At 36.8% G+C, this 26241-nt stretch overlaps 1 protein-coding gene across 3 annotated transcripts in view; it reads right to left on the minus strand.

Annotated features, from left to right (window-relative positions):
• Nucleotides 1-26241, minus strand: part of LOC145690799 (uncharacterized) — a 169902-nt gene that overhangs the window by 68845 nt on the left and 74816 nt on the right. For all 3 annotated transcript variants that reach the window (XM_081766089.1, XM_081766088.1, XM_081766090.1), the window contains 2 exons: nt 18660-20039; nt 4382-4536 (listed from right to left, as the gene is read on the minus strand). In XM_081766089.1, the coding sequence (XP_081622215.1) occupies nt 4382-4536; nt 18660-19413 (909 nt within the window). In that variant the 5' untranslated portion in view covers nt 19414-20039. The remainder of the gene's footprint in view (nt 1-4381; nt 4537-18659; nt 20040-26241) is intronic.

The following is a 26241-nucleotide window of genomic DNA, read 5'->3' on the forward strand; positions in this document are numbered from 1 at the left end:
GAAGCAGGAAGTCTCGTCAGCAGTTACAATCGATTTCAGGAATGTTCTGTTCCATCCGGCTGTTTTAATCAGGTCCTTGCAATGTTCAACGCGAGCAATTAAGGTGTGCGGAACAAATCAAGCACAGACTTTTTGTTTCTTTAAAGCCTTTGGTAAAATTTCGTGAACCATGTCTTTTGTCATATTTAATTCCTCCGCCATCCATCTCACAGTCAAATTCGCATCGTATACGATCATTTTCCGCACTTGTTCCACCAGATTTTTGTTTTCCGGTCTGCCTGGTTTTGGGTCGTCTTTCAAGGACTCAAGACCGTCTCGAAATCGCGAACACACGTATACGAGATAAACACTGATCGCCATACACTTGTTTCATCATTTCCGATATTTGTCTAAATGATTTACGTAGCTTGAAACAAAATTCAATATTGGCTTTTTGCTCCATCGTGTTTTTGTAACAAGGTGACACCAGATACACTCACTTTTCTTGCTATAACTTGACACTGTTAATCGGTTCTCATGATTGCAGTTTTGTTGAGCAGATAAGTTGCTTCAATAGATGGAGTTAGTGGTTATCTGTAAAGAAAAAGTTCCGTTACCTTTCCTTCATATTGTACTAGCAGCGTTCACCCCGCTTCGCTGCGGTCACCCCGGAACGCAATAAACTTTGTTACTTAGATAATTTTTACCATAGTAGATTGCAGTAAATGTTAACATTATATCGCCTGTCATTTATGTTAACCCGCCGAGTGACACGGTCATGCGGGTTGCATATAAATACGTTTATTTTTACCTATGATGAACTAACAAAGGATTTGTACGTTATGGACACTTGAATGGTCAATTATCTCAAGTCACTGGTAATTAAAAATTAAAGTGATATGATAAAAACCATCTAGGGTCCAAATCCTAATAACCCCCCAAAAATAAAAGAAATTGGTTCAGCCGTATTAGCGTGATGAGGGAACAAAGGATTTGTGCGTTCTCTTTTATATATATAGATATATTAAGTTACGAAGTTTGGGGGAGGTCCGGACCCGATAGACCCTCCGTAAGTGCGCCCTTGCAGTGTATTGCTTGTCTTTCTAAAGTTACATGTTTTCAATTGGTGACTTTGGTGAATGAAATATGATAATTTAACATTTTCCTAACTCTCCGTCGTAAAGATGGGATGTATGACTTATAGTTGTAACTACTAGATGACTCCACGGGTTAGAAAGCAAAAAAGCAAAAACAATCAATAATATAATAGTAAAATCATATAATAGTAAAATCATATCCCAACTCATTAAAAATGTGCTAAAAATATAGCCAAAGCTATTTGAGGTGATGGGGTGCAATACACCCCACCTTTCAGTGGCGTTGCGCGAACCTACCTTTATAACGGAGGGTTAATTCTGGGGTAAAATGTTTTATGTAAATTTTTGTCTAATCATCTGTAAACAAACAAAATGCAAATATGATTAAGACTATTTTATTTGTGGTACTGTATTATTGTGTGTGTGAAGACGTACTAAAGGAACTTAATGAAGGACGACAGATCGTGAAGATAATAGGAAAATGAAGAAACAATATGCTTGGCCATCTTATTCGGCAATCCGATTGGATCATCCTGTGGATAGTGCGAAAAGAAAAAGGAAAACGAGGAAGACCAAGGAATCTAGATGCAGTTACGACCTTACCAAAGTATTAAAACAGCTCTCGTAGGGGAGAGGAAAGTTTTAAAATTTCCATGTTGCCCACCAATCTATGGTCGAGGCAAGAAAGAAGAGAACACTGTATTATTTTAAAAAAAATAATCTTTTTTATTACTTTTATAATTAATTTTCGTTATTAGATACTGAATTATAACATTAATTTGGGTATACTTTTTATGTAGAATAATGGAAATGATCTACTTCGTTTTATGAAAATTTATTGTATTATAAGAATTGAAACATTTGCATTCTGAAGTATGTCTGGTAACATAAAATATAACCAATATTAAGGAGTTTTTTTCTAGTGTTATTGCACTGCTAATATTACACTTACTGTATAAGTTATGATCGTTCATATATTCTATTATGTTATAAAAATCTATTTTTTTCTACTAGTCTCTAGTGTCTATGTTTATTTTCATTTTCTTCCACTGTCAGACATCATATTATAGTAATTTTCCTTTCATCCTGTTTATTGTAAGCTGAAAATTAAGCAAACTTCTGATAATGTTGCATTCATTTTTCAATACTGTTAGCGTTTCAAGCGTTTCAAATAAAGAAACGTAGCAAAACCAAATCCAATTGTTGGAGCAATGGAAGGCATGTAGTAACAATATTGTTTTACTTAATGTAAGTCATGGAGTCCTTTTCCTTTCCAAATGCCTCATACTTAAAAACTAATTAGCGTTTAGATGTCAAATGGTGATGATTCTTATGCTGCAAATGCATAACAGAATGCAACTGTAATCAGAATAAAATACTATTTCTAATGCAATTGTAAGTGAACTGTTGGCAGACGTAATTGTTTTTGCAGGGGAGGGGGAGAAAAAATTAAATGAAGATAAAATGTCGTTAAACTGCTTTTGATTCAATAGTACATTCTTGATCTGAAAAACGCTGACTAAGATAGCAAAGGTGCCGATGTTGATAATTGTTTCTAGTTTGATTTGAGTTTAGCGTCACTTTCAGCAGCAAGACTATATGAGACGTGGACATGTAACTTAACGTTGAATCCAAACCACATAAGTTCCCGCCGGGAATCGATCCCGAGCATCCCGCGCCAAAGGCTGTTGCTCATTGTTATTAAATATCCTCACGTATTAAGTTGAACTATCCGATTCTTATTGTAGGCACTTCTATTGGAAGTGACACGTTTTCTTACAGGCGTCAAACGCATAGCCCTAAATCCAGGCGCACACAAAAAAAAAAAATGTTGGGAGGGGTTCAAAGTTTTCGGGTCAAATACACGAGGCTCTATATCTAGCATTGAGTCGGTGTTAATATAAAATCCTAAAGACAATAAGTAATTTTTAAGTGTTGGTACCCAAATTCTTATATAAAAAAATTAGTAACTTCATGCAGAGGTGTTCATTCTCGCAAGGGTAACCCTCTTGAGACCATCCTCATTCTCAAATTTCTTTGCCCACAATGACGCGAGTGCGGGGGTACACGAGGGCGAGGACAAGCTTCGAGAGGGAGGGCGAGATTGGACGAGGGAGAGGACAAATTCCCAACACAAGGACATGGGCGAGGAAGGGCCCCAGACAACTTCCTTCGCGAGGGTGAGGGTGAACAAGTGTGAGGGCCACTGCGAGGAAGAGAATACGCAAGGACGAAGACAAGTTTCTGTACCCCAAACACAGTGAGGGCAATGAATAAATTTCCTCGCGAGGGAAAGGGTCAACTGCACTGCGAGGACTGAGAAAGGTCGCAGTACATCATCTATGGGTACATGTTTTTTATAAGAAAAGAGATATTACAAATGAAATGTATGAAACAATCTTTAGGTTACAAAAATACTTTCTATATGTTTAGGAATATTTTCTATAGGAATAAGTACAGCTTAATTAAGAAACTTCAATTATAACCCAATTCTAAATATCATCCGTATGCCTTTATTTATTGAGCACTAATTCTGGACCATGTGGGATGAAAAGCACTAATTAAGCCAACTACCTATTCCGTGAATTTTGAAACAATCTTTAGAAAGAGTGAAGTTGGCCCAACCATCTTAATAATCAATATATCTCGAGAATAAATTGAGCACTAATTCTGGGACCATGCAGGATTGAAAGCACTAATCAAGCACTAATTCGTGACATGAAAATTTTTGATTTCTTTCGAAATGGTTTGGCCAACTCACATTTACCCCAAAAATACATATGCCCCGTATACACTTATTTATTGAGCACTAATTCTGGGACCATGTGGGATGAAGAGCAACAATTAAGCACTAATTACCTATACCGTTTAATTTGAATTTTGAAACAACTTTTAGGAAGCGTGAAGTTGGCCCAACCATCTTAATAATCAATATATCTCGAAAACCAATTGAGCACTAATTCTGCGGTCTTGAACACTTATTAGCACTAATTAAGCACTAAATCTTGACATAAAATTGTTTGTATTTCTACGATGTGGTTGGGCCAACTTCACGCCACTCAAAAATTCAGTTTCTAAACTCTTAGATTAAGAAATTCAATTTATAGAGCTCTTAGCTTCTCATGAGAACAACACAAAGTAAGACCCATATGAATAATTATTCGAAATAATTGAGTCGTTTCATAGTGAAGGCTTCCTGGCGTGGTTGATGCCCTATAAAATTTAGTGTTGACCAATTTGTACTGCAAGAACGTAATGGAATAAACAGAGTCTATTTAAAAGCAAAACAATGAAATTGAACATACCAACTTTAATGTGACATCTTTGTTGACATTATTCGTAGAACAGTAGCTGTAGATGTCGTTGTACTGTGAGATCCAATTGTCCGAGTTACTCCCTATCCACACTCGAACCCTTTTGGTAACTCCTACCTGCTCTAACTCACAGTTCACGCTTTGATCTAAGAAAATTAAAAACATGAGTTAGTTTTTAACACTGAATACAAATAATAAAAAATAAAATTTTAAAAATGACACCATTGTAACATAAGGTCAGTGAGCACAATTTTGTCACACTAAGTTTTGAAGGATTATTGTAAATCTCTCAACATTAATATTGTAAATATACAAACTTATAAATTTAACGGAAACGCATGGAGTTGGAAACACATCAAATTTCTGGGTTGGCAATGATCAGGCAGCGATTGCAGTTCCGAACTCTTAGTAGTGGTGTGTTAGAGCAAACAACGTACTACGGAGCAGTAGAAAGTCAGTGTACAGTAAACTGAGCAGGCTGTGATAGTAGAAAATGGGTTATCTTGCGGTTTCTAAAGAAGCCAAACTGTTAGCGCTCCGTTACGAGGTGCGACCATGGCGAAAGTGACAAGTGTGCCGCGAAACACAGTGCCCAAGGCGATCACCAACAAAACTCACGATCAAACAACATCGGCGAAGAGTAATAGTGGTCGAAAAAACTCTCAATGACATATCCTGGCGAGCATTAAAATGGATTGTCACTTAGAATCATCATGCGACTGCAGTGTAAATGATGGAGAACTCAACCAGAACCTTCCACAGTCTGTGTAGGAAATCACAGTCCGCCGCGAGTTACAAGACATGGGTATACGAGGTAGAGTTACACGAGTGAAACTGCTGACAAGGGAGCATAACGGTTTAGCACGACCAGGGGCGTCATTAAGGGGGGTAAAAGGGGGAGCTTCCTTCCCCGAAAGTTACCAATTTCTTGAGAAGTTGGCAAATTAAAATACCTAGTTGGCAATTTGAAGAATGCCCTTTTGTTCAATTGAGTTATTCGGTTTAACATTTTCTTAGGTACCCAGTTGCTCCAAATTATTATCAGTTCTCCTATAGAGTTGGCATAAGTTTTGTGTAGTTTGCAATCTTGAAATAAATTGATATATTCGTTTAAAGTTTCTTTACTTGTTGCAAGTGATTACACTTCACTTTTGCTTATTTAATATTCGTAAACATTTTGAAGAATCTTTAATGAAAAATAGGGAATTGTACCACTGACAAAAGCAGAATAGAGTTGGCATGCAAAGACAGACAGAAGAGGCGTTTCGGTGGCAAGTAGAGCATTGGACGCAAAAGCATTTAATACAAGAGCGTATATAAGGCAAAAGGTAGTGACTGGCAGAATTGATATTAATAAAACAAGAACAAGGCAGTGACAGTGGTTAGTAGTAAGCCTGCCATACGTCCCGTAAAAAGCGGGACAGTCTCGATTTTGGGTCCGAGAATCCCGCGTCCCAATAAATTTAGTCGGGACAAGTAAATGTCCCATATTTTAATTCCATCCCATTTCTGCTATCAATATAAGCTTATTCGAAAAGTAAGGAAGTGGCTGGGTTAATGAGAATGAACAATAAAGTGTAGCATGTAACAGTTTTGAGCAAGTTATCACAATACCCTGTCCGACTTGATAGCGAGCGAACTTTGCAACACTGCTTTTACCATTGTACCTGGTAGAAACTCGGACACTCTCCAACATAAAAAGAAAGAAAAAAAAAGATAAGATGCTTTGAGTATACATGTACAAGCACAGGAAAGATGAGAGACTTTTCCTTCAGATAGACATTAAATAAAGTAACAAGAATTATAATATTTTTTAGAGATACTTGGTCCAGAACTTAGAAATATGTAAATCTCGTCCTGACAATTATACACGACACAAAAAGAAAAATCAACTTTTTATCAGATTAAACTGACAAACGTAATTTTGGCAAATACTACCATGTAAATAAATATTGCTAAACGCGCGAAGAATATTGAATGTAGACTGTATCACTGATTTAAACCGTTTGCAAATTGTTTTTCTGTAAAGGATTTTTATAAGACATTATCTTAAGTTTTTAAGGCAATTCTTTTGTAGTTGGATTGTAAACATCTTCAGTTCGTAAAGTTAAGTGCAGGGAACGACGAGAGAAAAGTAGCTGCAGTTTAGGGAACTTCCGCCTATTATATTGTTAAAAAAATAAATGTCGGCTAGGCTAAAGGAGATGGTGATGATGAGAAATGAATGAAATGGTGGAATGAAGAAAGTGGGAGGAAACGGGAGAACACCGAGAAACCCACGCACACAGTGTTTTTCCACTACAAAGCTCACTGGAAGTGAGCTGGGATCGAACCAAGGACCCCATGCACCAGAAGTGAACGCTATATCACTGAGCCACCGCGGCCTATTATACTGTTATTCATAACCAGAGATACAGTTGATTGGATTGTGTTGGAAAGTTTGGGGGCAAGGGGATCTAAGTTGTACCGTATTCCCATGAAGAAAACATGGCAGGTTTATTAGTATAAACGTTTTACTATGTATAGTATGTAAATTTGACAAATTTAAGAGTTTTTTTCTAATAGTAAAATGTCAAAGGGAAGTAGATTTTGATACCAGAGTGAATATACTTTGTATGTGTAACCGTGTATGCTTTGTGTGTGAATAAACCTTTCGCTTTGAAACAAAAGGTGATCAAAGGACAAGAATAGCTTATTTCAGTTCTGTTTTGCAGTAAGACTTTATATTTACAGGGTTTTTCGAGTAGGGAGAACTGAACAAAAGTGTGTTTTGGGAATGGTATCATCAGGGCCTTGCATAGCGGGAGGCGATAGCTCCAGGCGCCGAAGAAAGGAGGCGCAAAATTGGGGAGAAAAATGAAAAAAAAAAGAGAATGAAAGAAAAAGAGAGAAAGGAAAAATTACTTGGAATATTACTAGTGTGTACTTAAATCCTCTTTCTGCTTTAGGAAGTGGTTATATAATGTTACTCATGTTAGGAAAATATATGTGCAATATATAAAATGGAAGGAAAGAAGTAATAAAAGGTGCTCAAAATCAAGGAAAATCAGGATTTATTTTTGAAAATTTTCTTACGCTCCGCGCCAACCACGGTGGCGCTTCGCGGATCATCTGTCGCCCTAACTCATATGTACGAGGCCGCCGTCGTATACTCTCGCCCCGGGTGCTGATTTTCCATAGCACGGCACAGGGGGGCACAGTAGGTTTCTGGAAATGTTGTTCGATGGACGAAAGCTACAATCGATGAGTCAAGTCATTCTGTCGCTTCCGCTATGAACCTAAGTGCATGATTCCAAAAGTAACATTTTGGGGGGCCAAACAATACGTCTGCTGCTTGAAAGCATAGACCGGTGTGTGTTTCACTTCATTTTCATACAAATGTGTTGCCTTTCCCACTTTATTTTTAATCACGTAGTTGCTTCTTTCGGAAAGTAAAACAAAAAATACAATTTTTCCTTTCTTTATAGTATTTATAAGTCAAAGCATTATGTAACCATTGTGTTACTTACGCAGCTCATGGGGGAGCAAGCGAGGCACGTGCTCCGGGCTTGTGGTTGGAGGGGAGCCTAAAAGGGAGGTTATATATTAGTATTTTTCTTGCCGGCATTTAATACTTTTCATCAGAGTGCGAAATTATGAAATAGAAGGATTATTTGTTTAAATCCTGTTTTAACTGCATCTTCCGCAGTACTTTCTCCTTGCCAATCACCAGTGACCTAAAATGATGGGTACGATCTCCTTGGGGAAACGACAGTAGTATTGAAGAATTAGGATTGGTTAATTAAACAACTTTATGTGGATAAAAGATTATTACAAGCCTACCATTTTCTAATACTTTGATTTGTTGGCAAAAAACGCTACAAATATATTCACAATAATGTAAGCATTTTGTAATATAAAGTTCTACCATTAAAAATAGTTTTTTTGATTGTAATAACCCCTAAAATATCAAAATTGGTGAAAAAACAAAAATTAAAAAGTGTTATGTAACAAAGGGGAGAAGTTCAGCCTTGGCGTTACGAAATGTGACAAGCAGGAGGGAGGGGGGGTAAAAATTTGTCAAAAATAGCGTTACGTAATATGTGGACGGCTCCTAGAATAGGAAATGAAACATAGATGTTAATAAAATAATTATGTTTTTTTTCTTTTAGTCACCAATAATAAATAAATATATTTGTCAAGAAATCTTAAAAAAAAAAAGCGAAATTTCAAAGAAAATCAGCTTTATGTAGATTGAGGGCCTGTGTAGAAGGGCTTAAAACAAAATAGTTATGCACAGAAGTATGTTTGGTCCGGGACAGTAATTATTGGTTAAACATAATAAAAAGTATCTGGAATATAATTTATGAAAAAAGCGAATAATAATAATAATAATAATAATAATAATAATAATAATAATAATAATAATAATAATAATAGGAAGAAGAAGAAGAAGACAGAAAACAGTTTTTTTTTAGTTTCTCGGAAGGAAACCAATTTTTTTCTTTTTTTCAGGCCTCAAAAACACTAGCTGCAACATAGTTTCTTTTGGCTTTGTAGCTGCCTCCCCCCCTGAAAAACGACGGTTCCCTCCTACATAAACCTGCTGGCTACACCCCTAATTATCTCTTTCTTCCTAAATTTAAGTTGTTACTTTATTATGGTATTAGTCGCCTAAAGACTAATGGTGGAGTTCGCCCCCTAACCTTACTCGTTAGTTGCATATATATTCACATCACGTTTCCTTGCGTTTCACTAGGCTGCTCGGGCCTTGAGATACCATACTTTAACCAAACATTAAAGAATTTTACATTATAGTGATTTTTCTAACATAGTGTTTATAGAAGAGAGGATTTTGTAATAAAACTTGGTACTGGGAAAAGAATTCCGGACTATAATTTGCTTTACTTATGCTCTATCTATGCGTGCATAATAGGGATGCGCACGAGTCGAGTCGAGTCGAGATTTAAGCCTGTCTCGACTCGAAAATATGTTTCTGTCTCGACTCGAGTCTCGACTCGACATGTTCTGTCTCGACTCGACTCGAATTCGAGTCGAGACGTCTCGAAATTCGAGTCGAGACAAAATATACGAGTTAAAATATACGCACACATCAGCCAGAACATTATGACTGTCTACCTAATTGTCAGTATGTCGACCTTTGGCACGGATAACAAAGGCGACTCGTCTTGGCATGCACGCAATGATCCTTGGTAGGTCGCTGGAGAGAATTGAACCAGATGTGCACACACAGGTCACCTAATTACCGTAATTTCCGGGGATTGGATGATGCGCTCTAACGTCACGTTCAATCACATCCCAGATGCGTTCGATTTGGTTCAGATCTGGCGAGTTGGAGGACCAGCACATCATTTGGAACTCGCCCCTATGTTCCTCGAATCACTCCATTACTCCTGGCCTTGTGACATGGTGCATTATCTTGTCAAAAAATTCCACTACCGTTGGGAAACATGGTCGTCATGAAGGGCTGTACGTAGTCTGCAAGCAGTGTGCGACACCCCTCGGCGTCATGGTGCCTTGCTCAAGTTCCACTAGACACATGGATGCTCACGTGAATGTTCCCCAGAGCTTAATTAATCCGCCGCCAGCTTATCTCCGTCCCGCAGTACAGGTGTCAAGGAGTTATTCCCTTGCAACACGACGGATTGGTACCCTCCCATCGTCATTATGAAGAAGGTATCGGGATCCATCAGACAATGCAGCGCTCTGCCACTGCGTCAAGGTCCAGTGGCGATGATCACGTATTCATTTCAGTCGTAGTTGCCGATGTCGTTTTGTGAACATTCGCACATGGATGGGTCGTCGGTTGCGGAGGCCCATCGTTGGGAGTGTTCGGTGCATTGTGTGTTCAGACACTTGTACTTTCCCCAGCTTTAAAAAGTCTGAAGTTTGTTCCGCCACAGTTCGCTGCCTGTCCTGTTTTACCAGTCTGCGCAGCCTACGACGTCCAATGATATTTGATAGTACTTCTTTACCTGTAAAAAATTTGAACGGCTCGGTAAGTTTGTGTAGGGTAATTAACAAGCACAGAGCAGTACACACCACACGTTTAGGAAAACTTTGATAAATAAAGCATTTCTACAGTCCATACAGGATATTTTTGTGCTTAAGAATGGTACTCTGATTTGAGAAGAGTTTCTTTAAGTTAACTATCATGAAATAGCAGACCAACTTTTCAGTCCGGAGTGAAGTCGCCTACCTAAGCCTTCATAAAACCATAACTTCAAACCGATTTTCTCTAACGCAGCTAAGTTGTGCTTCAATCATGAGAGAGCAGGACATGTGTTTTCTTACATCATACTCCCTCAACATCTTAAAGACAATTTCATTAATCAGAAAGCTGTCTGGCCTAAAGTCCTAAACATGGAATGGTCTATAAACAGACTCTCCATCAAAAAGGCTAATTCTGTTACTTATAGGATTGAGTTGATTGAATATAAGAAAATTCCTCTCACCAGAGAAGTGAAGTGCCCTCAGCAGAATCTTTGTTTGAGGTTAAGTTTCTACAAAAACAGTCGTCAAGTTCTCGCACCGAAAACTGAGTCCAGTATTCTTTAAGTTCGCACTCAGTTGAATGCAGTCAACCTGTGGTTAAAAAAAAAAGTATTTGAACCTCGTAAACAAGGACCCTCCTTGCTTACGTTTCAAATAAGGCTCTCACTCTAAAATCCCTACGACTTGCTCCATTACTATGGAAACCAGGTATTGCTAGCAATCTTATATAAACTTGGAAATGTCAATATCCATAAACAGACACTGCCACCCGTGAAAATGTTAGGTGTTCCCTGCTAAGAAACAGGGTAAATTGATTTTAATAAGTCTGATTTAAATCACGATTTAAATCAGTGTTAAAAAAATCGCTGATTAAAATCGAATTACGAAATAAATTAATTTGAAGTGAAAATAAGTAAAATCCCGTTTCTGTTCTCTTATTTCGATTATGAAAGTTAATAATCATAATACAATGATACTCAAATGTACAGTATAGTATGAAAACAAGTGTTATGCAGACGATGATTAGGGAAAATCCCGTTTTGAACAGCTAATGGAGCAATCCTGCTTTATTCTTTTCGTAACATTGGGTTTGGGTTTTAAAATCGTTAACTATTCCAACGGGGAAATCACCATCGACATTTAAGACGAAAGTCTTTTTTTTTTGTGCGCATCTGTTTGTTTGTTCCCAGATAATAGGACGTATTTAGAGGGGCCCTATCCCCTCTCCAATTTTTATTTTATTTTATTTTGTTAATTTTATAACTTTAGGCGAAATTTATGTATTTCATGCCGCAAGCTAGTTCTGAGTTTTTAAGAATAGGCCGAGAAAGAGAGTCGTTTTGATAAATGTTGCTGTACTTTTTGTTAATTCTTAACTTTAAATTATATCACCTAGTTTTAGGTGATAGAGTAGAATCTTCATTATTCGATTTAAGTAAGTACCAATAAGGCTTTTTACTTAGTTTTATTAAGACTGGAGGCATTTTAGAACAGGTTACATATGCTTTCACGCCTTTCTGCGTTGAGACATAGTGTGTGATATAAATTTAAAAAGATATTTTTTGTTATGCGTATTATTATTATTATTATTATTATTATTATTATTATTATTATTATTATTATTATTATTTTAGCGGGTTACATTTTGCATTCAGAAGTCTGAAATTTTGGACACTCGTTCAGTGCACCCCTTAATAATTTTCAGATATTTTCAGATCTCTGCGTTGAAACAGCGAGGTCCAGAGGGCAAAAATGTTTAAAAAAGAAAGATATTTTTAACAAAAAATAGCTTTTATCGTGATTTTCCCGCCTCAGATGGAGACATATGAATGATACCGTTTGAAAGGCTGTTCCATTCTGAAGAAAATGATGTACATACTATGCTTCTAGGATAAATAGGGATGTCTTAGGAAACTGTTGCCTGATATCCTGTTTTATACGGAAATCTGGGGTATTTGGGGAATATTGTTTTTCGCGGGTTTTCTTTTGCACCTACAAGGTTGAAATTTTGCACATTTATTCAGTGCACTCCTCAGTATTTTTCAGATTTGTTTCAGATCTCTGCCTTAAAACAGGAGGAGGGGTCCACAGAGGTATTTTTTTTTTTTTTAAGGATATTTCTAACAGAAAATTCCTTTTTTCGTGATTTACCCGCCCCAGATACATGATGGAGACATGTGAAGGGTACCGTTTGAAAATTTGTTTTACTCTGAAGAGAATAATGCACAAATCATGATCCTACAATAAATAGGGATGTTTGAGGAAATTTTTATATTACATCTGGGTCATCTGGGGCATTGAGAGAATGTTCTTAGCTCATTGTTAAATAGTTTCCTCATCCTTACTACTCAAGATAGAAACTTGAAATTTTGTACACACATTTAGTACACCCCTTAGTATTTCCCAGTTGATTTTGAGATCTGTGCATTAACACAGGGGAGTCCAGAGGGGGTCAAAATTAAAAAAAAATAAAAAATTCCGATTACTCTCAAAATTTCCCGCTTCAGGGACATGATAGGGAAATGTGAAAGCTGTTCTATTCTAAAGAGAGTGATGTATGTACCATTATCCTAGGATAAATAGGGATGATGCTGTAGCTGCTTGACTGGAAGTCTATAATTTACCTTTAAAAAGAGCCATAATTTAAAAGGGTTTAAAAAACATTGTTTGGCATTGATATAGATTAACGATTGGGGATAATTCAAAATTCAATCCTAATACTTTCACTTAAATGGCGTAATTAGCATTTAATACTAATTCCTAATGCTTCTTCAGTTCGCGACTTGTATTATACGAGGAGAAAGATTTGATTTAAATCAAAAAAATCGATTTAAATTTTAAAAAAAATCAACAAAAATGAATTTTTAAAAAAATCATGATTTTTTCCCACCCTGCTAAGAAATAACATAAGAGTAATCTATTTCTCTATTTACCTAGTCTTAACTAGAAACAAGTCGAACTGACTCAAAATAGTTCTTAATTCCAGTCATACACTCGAAATAACTTATTTCAACAGATATACTGTCATAGAGAATACTGCTCCAACTTGAGACTATATATCTGATATATAACAGATAATCCATCTTTCTCGAAGCAAAACCTTTAAGTCAGGGTTACTGCACTTGAGACAATCAATGATGCCAAACACGTGCCTGAATTACGATTTTTCTAAATTATGCCAGATTATTTACTTATCTTTCCACACTAATTTTAAAGACCAGCCACCACTTACTTTCAATAAGAGGAGCTAACTGTATTCATGTACTTGTATTAAGGAACTAACATGACTCTTACACAAACGATAAAAATGAATTAATAAATGGCACATCATATGTATACATTCAATTTTAGTTGAAAGATATTTGAATGTGACTTAAATTTATATTTGTAAGTTTTTAGTTTATATCCGTATCAAACACCCAGTTTATGATAGATCTACTGCATAAAGTAGGATCCCAAAAAAGGTCATTGGAATTTGTACCATCCTTCAGTCGAACCAGGAACTGAAACAAAGAGTGACATTTTCTTTTTACTTTATTAAGATACTTTATTAAGCTGAGTATTGTGAAAATTTATGTTAGTATCTAGGTAGAACTACTAACATTATACAAGCGCAATTCCACAACTTTATGTACACAGTACCAAATATTGAACCCTCTTGTGTTCATATTGTTAGCGTACGCATCTTTGTTGCGGGAGACCCAGGTTTAATTTCCGGTGGGAACTCCTGTGGTTCTGATCCCAGTTAATTTGTAAGTTCACATCTCATATAGCCTCAATGCTAAAACGTATACTAAACTCTAATCGAATACTAAATACAAGTATTTAAAGAAAAAGTGATGACGCACCAAGATGACGTAAATTTGGCTATCAAATTCATCTTGTGTTTTCAGTTATTTTCCAGTAGTATTTTTTTTTTCTAGACATCCTTTCAGAAGACAATGATGCAAATTTCGTAACTGCGAATTTCTGTCCGAAGTCATGAAATTTTGCGATTAGACGCAAAATTTCCCACCCAATAAGATAGATACCGTAAATTTACAATATCTAGCAATAAATAAGTTTGAAAAATATCGCTTTAGAGGTGCTATGACGTACAGTTGAATTCATTCTCGGTGAATGAAAGGCATTATATATAATTATGCATGATAAGATCACAAACAAAATTTTAAAATATTAGGTGTACTTTCTTTTAACAAACATTATATTTTCTTCTATGGTGTGGAAGGGGATATTAAGTTCGGCAAGAAGAAAAAAAAATATTGGCCTTAACACGATTCTTGTGTTGCTGTGCACGCATGTTCCTTGCCACAGAAAAGATGCAGTACATTTTGCAGTTCCTTTACATTAGCTTGATGTTTCAAGTCTTTTGTGTGTTTCTGAAATTCACTTTTACCACAAAAGAGATCAATGTTAACAGGTCTTACATAGATTTGGTTCGATTTTCAACACGGACTGCAACTATACGTTAAATTGTAGATCCGAAAGCCACCCTTTGTTAAACCTCGCTTATTATCGCTCATCGCTCATGATATAATATAATATATAAGTTTAACGAGAAGCAAATGTTGCATTTCTTCCTTTCATCCTAGCACGAAACAAAACTAAACACAGCTGTGACACGAAAGAGCTATTTCGGAAAGAAGCTATACTTATGTGGAAAACAACTTCATAGAGATGTGCACCAAATAATATGAAGTATTGTTACCACGCGGTACCACGCGGAAAACTTGGTCTATTATAATATTTGCCTCCCTCTGTTCGCTCTTTCGTATCATGTGTATCGGATAGTTTTGATATTTCTTCTGATCATTAAAACATAACGATGGTGCCTGTGTGCTGGGAAAATACCCAAAAGCACCAGATAACTGTCTTTCTATTTGTTTTGGAAACAACAAACCCACTTCACGTGTGCGAGAGAAAATGAGCAGAGCGAGATCAGGTGTTTAGTCACGGTCAGTTTGCAGCAGGAGTCCATGGCTAAACATTTGGCTCGCTATCTTTTCATATCGATGTGAAAACATACTTGCAAAACCTTACAAACACAAAAGACTGCACTTCAAAGAAAATTTTAAGACACAGATAGTTCAATTTTCCCTTAGCATCTTTCTTCAGCAAAACAGTCGGTTCACTGTATTCGAATAAGGGAAGGGGAGAAAGGGTGAATTTATATTTTATAGGGAAGTAAGATTGTAAGTAACATAAACAATACATACCGCTTCCGACACTGTACTGAAACATTTCTTTCAGCGGTATATCACTAGATCTATAATGACCCTCATCCCACCTCAAGTTGTAAAGTAAAAAGGGACAGAAATATCCAAGACAACTGCGCACTTGAGTTTTAGTTCATAAGAATAAAACTAATGGGCAAGTAAACAGTCTTTTGTAAGCTAAAGAAAACGGTGATGTTGAGAATGAATGAAATGGTGGAGTGAAGTAAGTGGAAGGGAACTAAAGAACCACAGGAAAGTCCACACACACGGTGTTTCTATGCCACAAAGCCCACTTGGTACCAGCTGGGATCGAATCAGTCTTCACACACCAAGGATGAAAGCTGTGCCCCTGAGTCACAGCGGCTCCGGGGCTAGGTCGAGTCACCTTTACCTTTATAGTTTCTTAGTGTTTAAAGTAATGAATGTTACGATTATGAAATAGATTTTCCTTAATGAGCTGCATAAAAACAAAAGCCTTTGAAATGCATTAAACAATTAGCGCGATTTGATTGTGAACTTAATAGTTTCTGTAAATTTAAAACTGATTACAAAATGAACCCGTAATTTTATTAGGTGAATATAAAATATACTCCCACACCAAACAAAACTATTTGGAACTGTCATGAAAAGAAAGAAAGAAAAAGCAAATAGCGTTGCAAAAGATTAGTAAGTAAGTGAAATACATTTCGGACGTGAATTTCGAAAAATAAAAATTACTAAACCCATTTCTCCTTCAGCAGTGCGCAGAATCAATGTCTAGCGAATGAACACCTCCATGATAACAGAGAGGAGTCGGTGATAAGTCAATAACAAAACAAAGCTAAATAAATTCATATTAAAAATTATATCAGTGTGTAAATACTAGGGATGGCCAGAACCGGTTCCTGGTGGAACCGGTTTTCGGGTCTGAACGGATCCGGTTCCGAAACCGGTTCTTCGGATCCAGGTCTTGAACCGGTTCTTCGGATCCAGGTCTAGAACTGGTTCTTCGAATCCAGGTCTGGAACCGGTTTTGAAAACAGAACCGGTTCCGCTGGAACCGAAACTTTGTGACCATCCCTACGCTAAACCCGAGCTGCTGGCAAGCTGTGAACAGTATGCTAGATGAAATGGTGGAAGCGACAGGCAGGCGCCCAGGCGGCGGCAGCTTGTCTCATTTGGCTAAATAAACTGGGTAACTGGCAAACTCATTGGTTAAACAGGCAAACTGGCCAACTCATTTGGCTAAATACCCACTGGTGGACCAAAATTTTTTTTCTGGGGGCACAAACGGGTCTGGGAGGGGGAAGGCACAAGCGCATGGTCCTCTTTGCATTATTTTTGAAGGTGAACTTTATGCCTCCTTTACGGGTCTTTGGGGGCTTTCGGATCCAGGTCTGGAATCGGTTCCTAAGATCCGGTTCTGGAACCGGGTTTTCAGAACCAGATGTGGAACCGGTTCCTAAGATCCGGTTCTGGAACCGGGTTTTCAGATCCAGATCTGGAACCGGTTCTTAAGATCCGGTTCTGGAACTGGGTTTTCGAATCCAGGTCTGGAACCGGTTCCTAAGATCCGGTTCTGGAACCGGGTTCTCGGATCCAGGTCCGAAACCGGTTCCAGAACCGGTTCTGAAAACCGGATCTCCGAGAACCGGTTCCTCGCGGAACCGGAACTTTGTGGCCATCCCTAGTAAATACGGAGACGAACCAAAGCTCGAAAACTTAATACACTATTACTCCTATGTATTAGCCAATCGTTCAGCTGTCATTTGACAGGATGGAAATCCCAGGCTCCTGAACAACTATGTTACTAGAGTAAAGTAAGGAGTGTATTTATCTTACAGTGAACTGCTTTGATGCCAAGTGGCCTAACTCCAAAATTGAAATTTTCCAGGAGTGAAAGTTGAAGTTCAATATCTCATGGACAATCCAAGTTTCTTTTATGTTGAGAACCAAAACCGTAACTACTGTACGTAGTTTATTGTTTTATGATTTAGTGTTTACAAAATCCTTTTAAAAAATACCTATCTATAGAAGTGAAAGGTACCTATCTCTACTAGTTCTTGGCATCCAAGCAGTCCATTTATTGTAATATACCATGTAAAATAGTCTCGTATCATAATATGTGATGTACAACAAATGTTACATTATATATTATGGACATTACGGAAGTTAGAGAAGAAATATTTGGAGAGCTTCGAAATGTGGTGTTGGAGGAAGATGGAGAAGATAAAATGGACAGAGAGAGCAACAAACGGAGATGTTTTAAAACGGATAGGAGAGAAAAGGACACTTCTAGCCACCATTCTTCGTAGAAAGGCCAATTGGATTGGACACATCTTGCGACAAAATTGTCTCTTAAAACCGCCATAGAAGGAAAAATGGAAAGGAAGCGAGGAATAGAAAGAAGAAGAATACAGTTGATCCAAGATTTGAAAGATATGAGAAAATATTGGGAGTTAAAAGAGGAAGCTGAAGATCGAGAAAAGTGGAAGAAACATTTCCAGGCCAAAATCTAAAATTGAGTTAAAAAAAAAAATCCTCATTAATCCCAGGACCTGCCGAAAGGCAGAATAAATAATAATAATAATAATAATAATAATAATAATAATAATAATAATAATAATAATGCATTCTATAATTTCTTAAAGTAATAAATGCTGCAGTTGGTTTCAAGGCTGTTTCGGAGTGAATACTTTCTTCAAAATAATATTAAAAATTATAGAAAGATTTTCGAGACATTCGAGTCGAGTCGAGATTTTCACGAGCAGCCTCGACTCGACTCGAAAAATCGAGTCGAGAAATACGTTTGTCTCGACTCGTCTCGAATTTTACAACGTGTGTCTCGACTCGAATTCGAGTCGAGTCGAGTCGAGACATGACTCGAGCGCATCCCTAGTGCATAAGCAGAACTTTGCAATATTTATTTATGTGGGCACGCTTGCCATTTGCATATGAGGTGCTTCTTTAATACCTTTAAACTTATTTCTAAAAGAAAATAATTCATGAAGATTAGCATTTAAAATTTAACTGAACTTATAATAAACATGTGTAATAAAGAAGTTAAAATTTATACTTACTTTCACGAAGTACATCCATTAAATTAAACTGTATCAAAGAAACACCAAATAGTCTGACGTTTTCCTTTTGGAATACAAAATATCTTCCGTCTTTATTTCGGACAATTCCTTTGTCTACACCTACAGACATGATATTCCACTCACTTTCAGGTTCCTGTTTAACACATTGTTCTGCTGAATGTTGTACTCTTGTAGATTGGTGCACAGACGATGTGATACTAGCGTTAGTTCTGTTTGTCGCGTCAAAGTGGGGCGAAACAGAATTTCCTTGAACGGTCTTCCTTTCATTATGTTGAAAAAATTTATTCTGGGCACCGTAATTTTTATCAGTTTTAATGATTTTGGCATTTGTAGAATTATCATAATTTTTTGCAGTCATTACACGCTTTTTATAATTCACTTCTACCTTGCTTCGAGGAACTGCTTTTAACTCCTCTAGCCTTCCACGCTCTGTTGATAAGTCTGTAATGGACTCAGGTTTTTCCCCGATCCACACAAGTGATGCATAATATTCACCGGCTCGGAGACCGCCTTCTCCCCTGTGTGCGTTGAAGTGGAGTGTTACACCAGGGCGAATAGTAATGTTCCAGCTTCTGGGTGTACACTTCTTCCCATTTATAAACAATACATCCTGATTGAAAAATACAAGTAAACGTAATCCTCGATATTCGGATCTTATAGTTCCAGTTCTATATCGATCGTTGTATTGGAACACTTTGCCTGTCAGTGCATTAAGCTGCTGTGGGTATTCCATCTTTCTGTTTCCTATTACAGTAAGTTATTTTGACATTTTTTTGTGAATATTTGAAATCTGTAAGGTATCTCACCTCATAAGTCAATTAAATTCTATTTTACAATCATGAACTTTACACTAACAAAACTTTCGCCAACGTTTAATTCCGCTCACATGGTCACCACTCAAACGTCCGAACTCCGTTACTCTATATTTGGCATACTTTATAATTAATTCATCCAAGACTTAGATAAGTAGTTCCGAGGACAAACATGGTTTCCATTAAAAGGAAAGAATTCCCAAATTACATATTCCTTTTTTTTTTTGTAAAATTAATATTAATTCATATGCACCTTACTACAATAAAAAATGATGCGTTATCGAGATGCAAATTCAGCATATTTCGAAAAATATGAAAAATCCTACACAACCACAATAATTTTCTTGTCTTATTTCACTATTTTGAGGAGATTATCTTCTTTATTATAATAACGCAAGACCCATTTTGGTTTCTACCACTTTTGAAGACATTTTTGAACAGTCATCGTACACACTTCCTATAATTCAACTGAAACCTTTTGATAGAGAAACGGCTTCCTGTAGACAAAGGCCGTTGAAGGAAATTGATGTCGGGATGTCATTTGTATCTGAAAAGTAAAACAAAAATAATAGTCATTAGTCTTATTGTTTTGTTTGCATTATTATTAACATAGACTTACTGACCGTTAGAGATATAAGTGAATGTACCAGATAATAACTAAAGTTATTGAGAATTTTAATATTCCTTCCAAATCAGTGGTAGTACGAAGTCTCGTCGCTAGGCGTCTCTTGGTGTGTATTTTAAGTAGTGGCATTGCTATGAGAGCATTATTTCTTAGTTCACTTATGACTGCGAATTTCGAAATGATTCGAGCAAATTAGTGATGGGCAGTGGGAATATTCCCGGTGGGAAGGAATTTAAAAAATGGAAATATTCCCGGATTTTTTCCCTGGCCTATAAATTCCCGGGAAGGAATTTATTTCCATTTATATACTTTATCTTCCAAATTATAAGAACCATATGGCTAATTACTTTATTTTAATATATTATGATTTACTGCTAGGTTTTAACGAGTTTGAAGGTTTAAAAAATTTAAATTATTTGACGGTACTTTATATAACTAATAATATGAGTTTTTAAGTTCCATTTTGATTTGAATTAAAAAGTAAGGTAACTGTTTAGTATTGAGGGGCCAAAAGTAGCAAAAAGTAGAGTGATTTACGGAAGAATTGAGTTGATAGTAATGTTCAAGTGGTCAAGAAAGTATCGAACACATTTTTTTTAGGGCAGTTAGGGATTTATACAAAACGGAAAGGTAAGTGGAAATGATTTATGTGAAAAAAGAAAATGAATTGTTGGTAACGAAGATAGAAAACAACGTGCCATCGGGGATCTAACCCGCCTTCATTCGCTAACGCTCGTTCTGCAATGCTGTCTGAATTTAATGTTGGTAACGTAATTTAACGTATGAAACCATAAACAACCCCATCGGAATAGAATATCGCAAAAAAGTAGGTACAAAATGTTGATAAATTGGTGGGACGTATCTTCTAGCATTTAGCCAATCTAATTGGTTTATAACATTTATAAATTTAATATGTTTATAATATCAGTAATAGAGTCAAGTTGAGCATATCCAATTACATATAAATTTAAACTGTTACTATATATTTTTTCACACATATTTAATTGATAGAACATATTGTAAATAAATATACATTTATGCGTACTCTCTAAATATAATAAAGTGTTAATAAAGTAACATAGTACCGTTCAGAATATATACATTTTAAAGAATCCTCTATGGACAACAGTAATAATATGCTGTGATATAAAAATTAATTCAACTTTGAAATCATAATATAGTAATAGAATGCAATTTTCTTTTTGATTAAACATAAATTCCCGTTTAGGAAATCTTCCCGGGAATATTCCCGAAAAATATCTTCCCGGGAATTTACTCATCACTAGAGCAAATGATTTACATTAAATTTTGTTCCAATCTGAACAAAACTGTAGTTGAAACTAACCTAATACTGAAGTGAACTTTTGTTGAACATGCTTTAAGCCAGACATGTGCAAGTTGGAATGAAGGGTGAGCCAATCACCGAGAAATTACTGGCGTCAAGGGTAGTTCGAGACAATATAACATTTTTACAAGAATTGAATTCATGTGAATATTCAATGGAATAATCGCTCATCGTACACTAACATCACAGGAACACAAAAACTGCTGTAACGGTTACAAAAACATTTACTTACAACACTTGGCTTCTATGTTGTTTTCTTAACATTGTAAAGACGCGAGAAAGAATATTTACACTGTGTGATCAAAGCTGGAAAATTTTTCAACTCAGCTGATGAGATTAGCTAAGAAATAAATTTTCAAAAGCGGGTCAGGCTGGCCGGATGAAAGGGTTCAGTAGTCCGGGGCCGGCTGTTGCACATCGCTGCTTTAAGAAAATGGCCAGGAATTGCTGAAAAATAAATATTGAGTCAACTTATGCCATTCATAACTACGTACACCGACCTAACTTTCAACGAGATTCGTCATTCACGACTAACGATTTCTAGTTCTTACCTACAAACGAAATTCAAGTTGAAGAACTGTATTTAAGTTTTATCGAAGAGATCGAAGCTAAAACGAGGCAGTTCTTTGTAATGTACCATTACAGTCGGGGTAATGAAATTTTTGTTTGGAGGGACCCAATATTTTTTGAACGTACTGTGTACTGTAGATTTTTCAATATATATTTTTCGGTCCAAGTAGTAAATTCATTTGTTCTTTACTTAAATCAAAATCAATGTGGAAGCTTTGAATAACCCAGTAGGAATTATATTTTGGGGATAATATGTTTATTTATACATTATTTTGGTAAACCCTGTATATGGGCATTTCAAATAGATTAGTATTGAAATTATAAACTTCAATGCTATACGAAAACATAGGCCCGCAATTGGATAGAAATTCTTGAAATTATCCACCAACCTGATATTTGGCAGAATAATTTAATCTCCTTCGTCCCTCTGAGATGCCCATATCCTCCCACAAATCCAGTTTCATCCAGTTTTTACTATTTTCTATTCGCTTTATATTTTCTCTGTTCTGAATGGGACTATTTCCGAGGCTCTAGTATTACGGCACGCTTGGCACTTTGCTACCTGGAAAGCATCAAGTAACACCTCATTATTTTGCTCCGAAAATATTTTAGTTTTCTTCAGTAGTAAGCACCAGAAACCAGGTAAAATTGTTTTAGTTATAAAATAAATTTGTTGGAAGCAGAAGGAAGCCCTGAACTGTAAAATTAAGCAGTGAGAACAGTCAAGAAAATCGGTGCGATATGGAATTCAGTAATGCAGACGCCATGTTTGGAGCCTAAATCATCCAAGGACAGGCACGAAGAAAAAGTGTATTGGTTTTCTGACTGTGTGATCCTGCAAATTAAGATTCGGTGTTTGAGAAACGTTTACAATATTTCCTTTCATCCTCCCAACTTCAGTTAGGTTACGATAGGCCTGTCCTAACATAGCTTCTGTTTGTGTATATAGTAAATGTGAAATACGCCTTTGCATATTTTTTTCCCGTTGGCAGCAACACGGTCGCATTACCAGGTGAAAGTCAGATGGTACGAGGGTATTTCCTCTCGACGTTTCTCCCATTGTGCGCTTGTTTCAATGGAGGCACAACCATCTCTTGTTTCCATGTCAAATTTTGTAGATGACCCCTGCTGGAGATATTCACGATGCGTCACTGGTGTCGCTACTACAGTGAAACCTCTGAATAACGGACACCAATGGGACATGAATTTTTGTCCGTTACTGAGAGGTGTCCGTTACAGAGAGGTTACAGAAATTTAATTTCTCATAACGGTAATTGTATGCAGTAATATACAGAAAATACGTTATGTATGAGCGTAAATACGTAAAATTCAATATGAAAATACTCTATTTAGTACGTATTTGAATCACTGGGAGGTATGAAGGAGAAATTGATTTATGTTAAGTAATATGTAATCATATACACGAATACTGCAAAAGAACACTATGCCAAAGATGTTTGGATATTTTCCTACATGGCAGGGAAAGCATTTTTCATTTATTTCAAATTCTCAGATCCTTCTCAAAGTATATGTTAGGAACAACTAACCAGCGCTAAATTCTTTTGTTTAGCGAAAAAGGCTTGGCTTTTCCTACAATGTTTGTCTTGTTATCTATGAAATTCTCGTGAAAGATGCAGGGTCCTGAAGAAAAAGGACTAAATTCGTTAGGAAAGGGAAGATAATTCGCATTGAGTTCTTGGCCATATGACTGACTGACCCTGCATGACTGTTGTTACTTATTGGAAGGTTTTCTAGGATTTCCACCAGAAAACAGATTATGGACAGAAGAAAAGAATTTCAAGTTCAGCTTGAAGCTGTTCTGTTTGATGGTTCACAGGTCTAGGTTCATGATAGATACACTTGTGAGGAAAAGGCTTTTCTGTCTACTGTAATATATCGCAGAACCGGAATAATTCATGTCCGTTATGAAGAGGTTACGAAAAAGTTTGGGAGGAAAAGGACTGTCCGCGTCCGTATCTGAGAGTGTCCGTAAAAGGGAGGGTTTTGTTCTGTAAGGGAACATATATTTTTGCCGGGACAACAAAATCTGTCCGTGTTATAGAGGTGTCCGTTAAGGGAGGTTTCACTGTATTTTTATTGCATTCTACACATACGATTTTGTAGTTCAATTGTTTGTTTGACGGCTCTATGTGCATTATTAGCTGAGATAAAGGCCTGCTACGGGTAGTCAGATACAAGTCTGCAACAACGCCTCTAGCGGCTAAATGGGAAGTTCAATTGTTTGTTTGAAGGCTCTACGTGCAGTATTAGCTGCGATATAGGCCTGGTACGTTCTTATTGAAATAAAATCTTTAAGTTTTACGTCCCACGATTATGACGGTTAGGCTAAAAATTATAAGAAATGAATGAAATGGTGGAATGAAGAAAGTGGGATGAAACGGGAGAACCCCGAGAAAACCCATGAGCACGGTGTTTGTCCACCCCAAAGTCCACACGGCGCGAGCTGGGATCGAATCAGGGACCCCAAGCACCGGAGGTGAACGCTCTACCACTGAGCCACCGCGCTCCCACGACGTTCTTATTGAATCACCCGTGTATATCTATCTATCTATCTATCTATCTATATATATCTATATCTATCTATCTATCTATCTATCTATATATATATATATATATATATATATATATATATATATATATATATGTGTGTGTGTGTGTGTGTGTGTGTGTGTGTGTGTGTGTATGTATGTATGTATGTAGCCAGGTTGAATCCTTTCTATACCAAAGTTTAATATTTAATTCACGTAGTATTGCCGAGCAAGCGTCATCGAGTGAAGGCGGGTTAGAGCATCGCAGGACACATTGATTACTGGCTTCGTTACGAATCGGTTCATTGAATGAGATGGGCAAAGTAAAGACTTGCCTTCCTCTTAATTTGTTAAGATACCGGGCATCAAACACACGTACCCGAGATAAGGGAATTTGAGAGAAGCACAAATGAACATTAACGTGGAGTGTTGCCGGAAATCGTGGTCGAGTTTAACACTGAAAGCGCAGACAGATAAGAAATTCATTTATCTCTAAATTTAAACAGTGCTTATAAGCAAAGGAAAAGAATAATTAAAAAAATTAAAATATGATTATGAATCGATAATTCGGATGCATTTTATCTTCACCTTAAAATCTCAGCTACACCATGATAGAAAAACAGCGATTTTCTGCTGGGTTGGAACAGGAATGAGAGGTGTCCCGGTTCGACTCCGAGTCGAGCTCGGTACACATCAAAACTTTATGTAATAAAACAATAGGTGGACGAAGTATGACACTGAGTTGTAGTTGGTTGGCTGAACGCAACAGGAATCTTGGCCGACTGTATGCATGATCATACCTAATGTGTGAAAGTTCTATCCTAGGTTCGAAGTAAGTCACTGGCGAAGCTGGTAAAAAGCCGTAAACTTGCTTTCAACCGGTCGGAACCTGGATTTCTGGCTTTTGCGTTAGGAGTGTAATGATGGCAATACAAGAGATAAATAGAGGACGTGTTAGGTAAAGAGAGATTGGTATGTGAGTGATGGCAGCCAGAATTAACGGCGATCTCTGATGTTTAACAGAGATAAGGAGGAAAAACGCTGTTGCGAACGATAATTACCTGATATGGGCGATATGGAGAATACTCTCTCCAATTAAATTTACTTTAATACCTGTACATTCTGATAAATCGTTGTTCTCTTCAACAAATTCCATATGTTTCTCATATAAAAATTTGTGTTGAAGAAAAAAGGGGGGATTTGCAGAATTCATGAAAAGATGTGATTTCCGGTATTCAGACAAATACGGAAATAACTTCTTCGTCTCTCTATTGTTGTGTCTTCTTCCATCTCACTCTAAAGATGCGTGTCCAAGGTTGGAACAGGAATGAGAAATCCCATCCCTCCTTTTGTGGACCGACTCAAGGTTATGGGTACCTTATTTCCCGAATATATAAACGCGAGTTCGGAGCCCCGCGGGGTCCGACAGGAGCTCTCGCGCAGTGTCTGTTTGAACTTGATACGCGTTGTTCGCATTGTTAGGAGAATATTCTGTGATAGAATTCCCAAGGTGAGTCGAACACTAACAAACATGTAAGGAAAATAGTTAGCGCGCGGTTGGTTAAGACAGTAAGGTAGTCGGCATACACTCACACTGAGAAAAAAAATGTAGGTGGCATACTTAAAAACGTAGGTTACATTCGTAATTCCTGTAGTTTCT

The sequence above is a fragment of the Thermobia domestica genome, chromosome 7, assembly GCF_964235325.1.
Source record: "Thermobia domestica chromosome 7, izTheDome1.hap1.1, whole genome shotgun sequence".
Classification (NCBI taxonomy): domain Eukaryota; kingdom Metazoa; phylum Arthropoda; class Insecta; order Zygentoma; family Lepismatidae; genus Thermobia; species Thermobia domestica.